The following is a 9,684-nucleotide window of genomic DNA, read 5'->3' on the forward strand; positions in this document are numbered from 1 at the left end:
AACATCATCTCCTGTTTTCTCCAATCTCACCACCGCCACAACCAACCAACCTAGCCACCACCGCCTCCCCCCGATGGCACCACCGTTCATCTTCTCGGTTACCTGAGACAAAACCTCCGACACCCACACACCCCCAACGACCCTTCACCTCCACCTTCATCTTGCAGATCGGAAGAAAGGGAGCCGCCGCACACGGGGGCGGCGCAACGACAAAGAGACGGTTAAATCAACGTCGATGCAAACTACCGGAATCTGAAATTTAGTTGAATCTGATGTTTGTGTGTGTTTCAGTATGTGTTTGTGTGTTATTGAATCAAACTAGTGCCTGATTTCATCATTTTCATCTCTAATTAGATGCTAGGGTTTGTGATTGATGCGTTAATTGTTATGTAGTCAAATTTGTGCATGTATCAGTGTGTGATTTCATATTTTCATCAATTTATGACTATAACTAGATGCTAGGGTTTGTAATCGATGCGCTAATTGTTAGCTGTTATGAACATAACGACTTACATAAACTTGTTGATGATCTGCAGCTGTTTTGCAATCCCTGTTATTCGAAGCCGCCGGCCGGACAGTGAATCTGGTGACCAGAGCCGTCGGACTTCTCTGGACGGGGAATTGGCACGTGTGTCAAGCGCTGTAGACACAGTTCTTCGCGGCGGAACACTACCGCTGATCGGCGAACTTATTGACGGATTTCCGATGACATCAAAACTCGGTAATTCTTCGGATAACGTTCAGGATACGGTCAAAGTTCACCAATCAAAGGTTCAGAAGCGTAGGCGAGCGGTGGAGCCACCGATGTTACAATCACAATCTCAGCATCTCGATCTGAATATGAATCAGAGTTTTCCGGCAAGTAAAGGCTCGCCGGAGAAACGACGGCATGAAGTCCGTCGATGAATTCAATCTGAATATGTATTTGTTTTTTTTTTAAATTTGAATCAGATTAAAAAAATAGCAATACACATTTGGACAAAAAATTACACATCACCTCATAAAAAACAGACCATGTCACCATGCCACGTTGGACAAAATGGCCACGTCAGCAAAAAGAACTAACCCAGTTAGTGTTTATTTAACGACGGGGTGACACAGCAACCCATGTGTTAAGTTGGGAGTGGTCTGAGCCAAAGTGAAAGTTGAGAGTACCATCGGCCAAATGGCCATAGTTGGGGGTGTTTAAATCCATTAACCCCTTTAAAATTAATATATTAAATTCTATGACTAAAAAAAAGAAAAAAAAGAAAAATAGGTGCCAAATGGCACCCCACGCCGCCTAGCCACGCTCCCTCCAGACCCCACTATTTTGGGTGTGGACTGGTAAAGCCCACAAGTGCTACATGTCAATCCAAGCCTCCAACCCAAGCCCTCTCACACCCCGCAGTCTTAAGAGTAGTGAATGTAATTGATTTTCTATTTAGTGATATCCTAGTTATTATATGTATATGATAAAATCATAATTTTTTGAGTAAACTGCCATTTTGGTTCCTGTGGTTTGGTCACTTTTGCCACTTTACTCCAAAACTCAAACTTTTTGCATCTGGGTCCCTGTGGTTTCAGTTTTATTGCCATTTTGGTCCAAAAGTGAAATCAGGTCATATTTGTCTTATAAAATCCTGCTATTTTGTCCTTTTCCGCAGGGGCAAAATGATCATTTTTTTTTTATAAATAAATACCATATTTTATAAGACAAATATGACCTGATTTGCCCCTGAGAAAAATGACAAAATTGCAGGATTTTATAAGACAAATATGACTTGATTTCATTTTTGGACCAAAATGGCAATAAAACCGAAACCACAGTAACCCAGATGCAAAAAGTTTGAGTTTTGGACTAAAATGACAAAAGTGACCAAAACTCAGGGACCAAGATGGCAGTTTACTCTAATTTTTTTTAATACTCCCTCCGTCCCATTAAAAGTGTCCATTTTTGAATTTTTCAAAGTCTTTATTTATAAACTTTGATCTTAAATAATTTTGTTTGTGTTAGATAATACTTGATTTAAGTTATATGATTTGAGTGTTTTACAAGTGTTTTTATCGGGTTAATTTTCATCAAGTTTTATATAACACAAAAAATATATAATTAAAGTCAAAGTTTATAAATAAAGACTTTGTAAATTCAAAATAGGACACTTTTAATGAGACGGAGGGAGTAACAAATTTTAGAGTTAATTATATGTGGTTTATAGCTAGTTTCGCCTTTGGTACTAACTTTTTTTAGCAGGTCCAGGTTTCATGGTTTCAATTTCATAACACCTTTGGGTACTAACACCATACTTGGTTAATTTTTATGCTAAATTTCAGTAAAATAATTAAAATACCCTTTCATTTTAAAAGGAGTTTATGTCGTTACTTTATTTTTAATTTTAAAGACCATTTATGTTATTACTATATTTTTAGTTTTTATATAAAGAAATAACCCCATCACCATCACCTCCACCTCAGTAAGTTAAATCCCCTTGCAGCAAGTTATTAGTTTGTAGAGGTTTTGCTGTATGTATATAACCATGTTCAGTTGTTTCGCTTCTTAGAGCATTCATATCCAATCCATCAAATTATACATACATTCCACTAAAAAACAACTCCTATATCAATATATTTCCACTAAAAACAAATACTTTTTCTCTCTCCTTTCAATTAAATAATATTATCATTACATTTTTCTCTAACTTTCACTCACAACCACTTTCAAAATATATTAAAAAATTATAACGGGTGAACAGTGTCCCCCCAAATATACAGATGAACAGTAACATTTTCTCTCTCCTCTACTCACAACCACTTTTTATACCCTTTATAATATAAAAACCCTTCCTCACATAATTTGATGGTTAGGATGTGAATGCTCTTAGGATTAGGAAGCAAGTAGTTAAGTACAAAATCTGTAAACGTTAAAAGTGATGAAAATGAATGTGTACCACTTGGTCCATGTTATATTTATTGAATTATATAAGCACCTATCGTTGTGTTTTATGCTAAATTTCAGTAAAATAATTAAAATACCCTTTCATTTTAAAAGGAGTTTATGTCGTTACAAAATCTGTAAACGTTAAAACTGATGAAAATGATCATGTAGTTTTTTTTTTTTTTTTTTTTTTTTTTTTTTTTTTTTTTTTGCGGAATGAAGCACATGAAGCGTTGGATTATTAGTTGCTGACTAGTTTTCTTTGATTTATTAAAGCTTTCTCCAATCGCTGTTGATACTGGATCCAGAATTGAACTGGGCGGTGGGTCTGGTTTTGGAGGTAGATTTGGTGATTCAGGATTTGGTAGTCGAAATGGTGGGGTTGGTTCATCTCGCGGTCGCGGTGGTGTGGTGGAGGTGACGGTAGAGGTGATGGGGCTATTTCTTTATATAAAAACTAAAAATAGAGTACTGACACAAATGGTCCTTAGAGTTAAAATAAAGTTGACATAAATTGTTTTTTGAAAATAGAAGGTTATTTTAGTCATTTACTGAAATTTAAGATAAAAATTAACTAAGTTTTGTGTTAGTACCCAAAAGTGTTATGAAATTGAAATCATAAAACCTGAACCTGTTAAAACCCAAAGACGAAATTAGCTATAAACCACAGGATCTATCTGTTTAATTAACTCTAAATTTTATCAAACAGTTGGTATAACATCAAGGAATAATACATGTACTTCTATAATTTGTAGTTTTAAAGGTATTTATTTCAGAATAATACATACACAAAAATGTCAAAATAATACAATTTAGCATGTATAATTTTGAATAAAAAAATATTTGTTCATACATCTTTCAACATAGCAGAAAATAGCCTATAAATATATTCACATTTTAAGGATTATAGGTTTACTTACAATTTGTTACAAAGTAAAATTGTTTTTTTAACGGCAAAACTAGGGGTGTGCATGGGTCGGTTTGGGTCGGTTTTGACCAAAACCAAAACCATAACGCGATGTTGGTTGTTAGATAACCATAACCATAACCGATCGGTTATGGTGGTTATGGTTATTCGATTTTGATAGTTATAGCGGGTCGGTTATGGGTGGTTAACCGTGTATTTAGCTTAGCTAAAAATAGCTTAATTTTTTTAACATGGAATAAATTGTTATTGCATATTTGTATATATTAGTATATTACATAGTATTAAAAAATACATATAGTCTATAATATTAATACAAATTATTATCAAATATTCAAATAAACATTCAACCAAAACCACAAAATGATATGAAAAACCAATAAGTACTAAAAATCTTCAGTCAAAAACATCAAATATTAAAAATTTGATAAAAAGTTCTAAATCCTACAAAGATTTATTACATGTCGGTTCAGTTCGGTTATGGTGGGTATGAAAAAAATGATAACCATAACCGACCCGCTACATTCGGTTTTCAAAAAATCATTAACCGACCCACCGGTTTTCTATTTGGTTCGGTTTTTTCGGTTCAGTTTTGTCGGTTAATTTGGTTATGGTTCGGTTAATTCGGTTTTTTTGCACACCCCTAGGCAAAACTTCTATTAAAAAAAATAGAAACCGGGCCAGCTAGCAACTGGAACCCGACGGATTACATCACAATGTCACGAATGTTAAATTCTAACCATCTAGACCAAACAATATTACAAAATGTTAAATTCTAACCCGACAGATTACATCACAATGTCACACGAATGTAACATTGTTGTTAAGATATCATGAGTCCATGACATACTATTGGGCATGAGTCCATGATAAACTATTGGGCGGAAGTTGAAGAAACATTGAGACACTTAACACACATGAAATCAACATAATCCTTTATCATCTAATGTAGAATAAAGATCTCAAAAGGGGTCCATACGAGATTACGAGTAATGGAGATATAAAATAGTTACAAACTCAAATAATTAGGGAAACAACCTATGACTTCATTTAACTCCACCACAACACTACATCTTGATGTTTATGCGCTATACATTAACCAATGTGTGTCTTCATATGAACACGTTTCTCAAATCGAGGAAGACGATGCTAGGATAGGGAGCTGGGGTCAAATCGCAAATGAAGGGTACATTAAACATGGAATACTCGTCGTAGCACGTATTGTCACACTCATCGTGATGGCGGTGTTCGTTAATGTTAATAGGGACTTGTGATTTTGATTGTGAATTACGCCCATGCCTAACCTTACACTTGTAAGAATGAGTCCACTTCACTTTTGTAGGAGGAAAACACCTACTACTACACCACAATGATTATGTATCTTTCAACAATGAAAGATTGGTACATGGTGTGTGAAAAGTAAATAGATAAAGTGACTAGTGAGTAATAAAATAAACGAGGAGGTGGTGCGTCACAGGGACAAGGATAGAATGGGTTGGCAAAACGCTCATTTTATACATGTTTCTTAAAGTTAAATATAATAAATCAATCGACATGTATAACTACTAATATTATTTTCATAGTCCTGACTTTAACTTAATTATATTTATGGTTCTCAACTAACACAAGAGTACACCTAAATACCATAAAAAAAGGAGTAAACTGCCATTTTGGTCCATGTGGTTTGGGCACTTTTGCCATTTTAGTCCAAATCTCAAACTTTTTAAATCTGGGTCCATGTGGTTTCATTTTTATTGCCATTTTAGTCTAAAATTCAAAAACCCCCTTTTTTTTACTGTTGCAACCTGTCTATTTTGTCATTTTACCCACCTGCCCAACTACCCTCCCCACCCCCACCCCTACCCCTTTGCTTCTTTCCCCGCTTCTGTCGCCGGTGATCTATTTCTCTCTCTCTCTCTTAAACACACACAAAATTCTTTCCCCCCACCTGCCCAACTACCCACCCCACCACCACCCCTTGCAACCCATCCACCACCGCAACCAACAACCCCCTGCAACCACTGCCCCTTTCAACCAGCGCCCCCTACAACCCAAAACCCACCAGGAATCTCCGCCAATGGAAACTCCAAACAAACACCTCTGATTCTCTCCAAACAACGCTCGTGGTCACCGGACATCCACTGGTGGAGCAAGAGCATCGACGCTGCTGCTATTGACGTTGACGTCACCGATGATCGGAAGAGAGAGAGAGAGACGGTGACCGTGACGTTGTTGTTCTGTGACGTTGTTGTCCTGTGACGGTGACCATACGAATTTAGGGTTTTGATTTTGGGTGGATTTGGTTGATAGAGGGTTGTGGATTTGGGTGGATTTGGCTGTGGTGAGAAGGAGGGAGGAGGTGGTGGTGGCGGTTGCGGTGAGAAGGGGGGAGGAGGTGGTGGTGGCGGCTGTGGTGAGAAGGGGGGGAAGAGGTGGCGGTGGTGGAGTTGAAGACTTGGAGGTGGATGTTCGGTGACCATAATTCTAGTGGATGAAACTGCTGTGGTTTCATCATCTGCAATCATCTTTATATAATATAATTTCAAATAACCAAAATGCCCATGAAGAAAAGTACAAAAAACAAGGTTTTTCTTTTAAAAATTAGACATGATTTCACTTTTGGACTAAAATGGCAATAAAAGTGAAACCACAGGGACCCAGATGTAAAAGGTTTGAGATTTGGACTAAAGTGGCAAAACTGACCAAACCACAAGGACCAAAATAGCAGTTTACAAGATGACTAAATAAACTATTATACGTATTGATTTTTCTATGGTATACAAGTTAAAAAAAAAAAGAACAAGGTAATAATGTTATTTCACGAGCCACTATCTTCATACCCATAAGTCAATAACTTAGACCATAAGAAATATTTGTTTTATGATTGTATGCACACTTCTACATCGTCTGAAAAAAATATTGACTGAAATTTTATAATACGAAGTATTATGGGAGAGTTGTATAAAAAACATTTGTTTTATTTTTAAACATAGTCAACTGTTTATGTTAAACAGCCACAACTACTATAAATATAGTCAACTATTTTTGTCAATTAAACACCGACTTTACGAAAACCTTATTAACGGTTTTCTGTTACAAATACAGTTAACTTTATATAAATAAATTCATATACTTTTTTTGAACGACAAATTTGGATCAATAATGGACCACTGGAGTATTATCGTGCAACCAGCGGAACATATCCAAAACGCAAATAAAAATGCTGAATTGGTAACTCAAATAGAGCAAGTGGGCTAGGTAAAGTAAACATGGGTTCATTATTTAAGCAGAATGACATGGGCCGGGTCTTGTAACTTAGATTTATAGCCCATTAGCACTATCAGAGTTTTCAAAACTATCCGTATTCAAAAATCTTATCCGAAATATCCGATATCTGAATCTGACATATCTGAAAATCCGGATATGGATATCCGAATTTTTCTTATTCGGATTCGGATAGTGATTTAAAATTTTTTCGGATATTTCGGATATCCAAAATATCCGAAGTATCCGAAAATATCCGAAATATACGAAAAATATCCGAAAATATCTGAAAACTTGTATTCGAATATCCAAAACTATCCGAAATATCCGGTTCCAAATATAAAAAAATAAAAATTGAATAAAAAGTTGAATTTTGGATATCCGATCGGATATCCAAAATTTCGGATACGGATTCAGATAGTGAAATCTGGTATCCGAAAATTTTGGATATCCGAAATTCGGATATCCGAATTTTCAGATGTCAGATTTTGAAAACCCTTAGTAAAAAAGAAAAAGTTGACTCGACAAAATACCTTATGACCCTTGATTTACTCTCTCGTTGACACATTAGCCATTATTACAATTTACAATCCAACAAAATTTTCTTTCTTCAATCCACTAAATCTTATCAACGTTTTTCATCAAATTTCATTGGTATTTTTGCCACAATTATTTTTAAAAAAAATTCGTTTTTGGTCTATATATTGAGATAAAGATTCATACCCATAATCATGGTGAATAACGAGGACGATGACGACATGAGTTGTGATGATTCACATAGATCGAATGCCGGTATCTATGGTGCGGTGTTTAATCTAACCACGACGGTAATCGGGGCTGGAATCATGGCATTACCGGCTGCCATGAAAGTTCTTGGCTTGATTGTTGGCATTACGATGATTTGCTTGATTGGTGTTTTAGCACAAATTAGTGCCGAGTTGCTTATTCGGTTTACGGTTCAATGCAAAGCGACGTCGTATGGGGAGGTTGTGCAACATGCGTTAGGATCACCGGCGAGAATCTTATCCGAAATTTTTATAATTGTGAACAATGCCGGTGTTTTGGTGGTTTATTTGATCATTATGGGTGATGTAATGTCGGGTTCGGCTCGCCATGCAGGGGTTTTGGAACAATGGTTCGGTAATGGGTTTTGGGACAATAGGAATCTCGTGATGTTTATCGTGTTGATCGTGTTTCTAGCGCCACTTTGTGCGTTGGATAGGATAGAATCTTTGAGTTTGACTTCTGCTGCTTCTGTGGTTCTCGCAGTTCTTTTTGTGACAATCACTTGTGTTGTCGCGTCTATCATGTTGATTGAGGGTAAAACCGCGCCTCCTAGGCTAATTCCGGATGTGAGTTCAAAAAAGTCGATTATTGAACTTTTAGTTATAATCCCCGTCATGTCGAATGCATACGTTTGTCACTTTAATATTCAACCGATTTATAACGAACTCGAAGGGCGTTCGCCTAGAAAGATGAACAAAGTTGGTAGGATAACAACGGTTATTTGTATTATGATCTATTGCTTGACCGCAGTTTCGGGTTATCTTTTATTTGGGAAAAACACGGAAGGCGATGTGCTAACAAACTTCGATAAGCCTCTTGGGATTCGGTTTAGTACAACTTTAAACTTTGTCGTTCGTGTGGGTTACATTTTTCATTTGATTCTCGTGTTTCCGGTGATTCACTTTTCGTTAAGGCAAACTGTTGATGAGTTGGCTTTTAGTGGCGCAGTGCCACTATCGGAGAGCAAGAATAGATGTTTAGGGTTAACATGTGCGCTTTTGGGGATTATATATACAGCGTCGATCATGATCCCGAGTATATGGACTGCTTTTAAGTTTACGGGTGCAACCACGGCTGTGTCATTAGGGTTCACGTTCCCAGCACTTATCGCGCTACGGTTGGGCCACAAAGGACCGCTTGGTCTTAGTAGTCGAGACCGGTCGTTGTCATGGGTAATGTTGGTTCTAGCGATCATCGTTAGCATTGTTGGAGTGGTTGGCAACATTTATGGTATGCAAGATGGATCTAGTGAATGAAATTTTTTAGCATTGTTTGGGTTTGTAGATGTATTTTGTTTAACTTTAACTTTATATTCTTCTTGTAAAAATACCGACTTTTTTTTTTTTGCAAATCATTGATTATTTTTTATACATAATTCTTCTTGTAAAAATACCGATATCTTCTTTTTGCATTGATTACTTTTTTATACAAAATTGTTTGATAACACAAAACCTATTTATATTTGTTTAGTTATTAAATAATTACTGTCTATAATTCTATAAATTAGTTTAACCGCCAACACATATTATGAAGTGGGAGGAAAGTGTTTTTATACACAAAAAAAAAAAAAAGTTATACTTTTAACATCTTAATATAAAATAGGGTAAATTACACTTTTCGTCCTTTATGTTTGTAGCGTGTTGCAATGGATAACCTTTAACTTCAATAATTACAGTTACAATCTTTTATTTAGAAAACTTATTACATCTTTCGTCCTTTAACACTAACCAGGTTAAAAATTTAAGTTAAATCCATTCATTTAAGGGTATCATGGTCATTTCATGCTTTTATTTAA

General features: G+C 35.9%; 1 protein-coding gene across 1 annotated transcript; it reads left to right on the top strand.

Annotated features, from left to right (window-relative positions):
- Positions 1 to 7,834: 7,834 nt before the first annotated feature.
- On the top strand, positions 7,835 to 9,145 carry LOC110939388 (amino acid transporter AVT6E). The gene has a single exon (XM_022181033.2). The coding sequence runs from the start codon at positions 7,835 to 7,837 to the stop codon at positions 9,143 to 9,145; it is 1,311 nt and encodes a 436-aa protein (XP_022036725.2).
- The last annotated feature ends 539 nt before the right edge of the window (positions 9,146 to 9,684 follow it).

Source organism: Helianthus annuus, chromosome 5 (assembly GCF_002127325.2).
Source record: "Helianthus annuus cultivar XRQ/B chromosome 5, HanXRQr2.0-SUNRISE, whole genome shotgun sequence".
Lineage (NCBI taxonomy): Eukaryota > Viridiplantae > Streptophyta > Magnoliopsida > Asterales > Asteraceae > Helianthus > Helianthus annuus.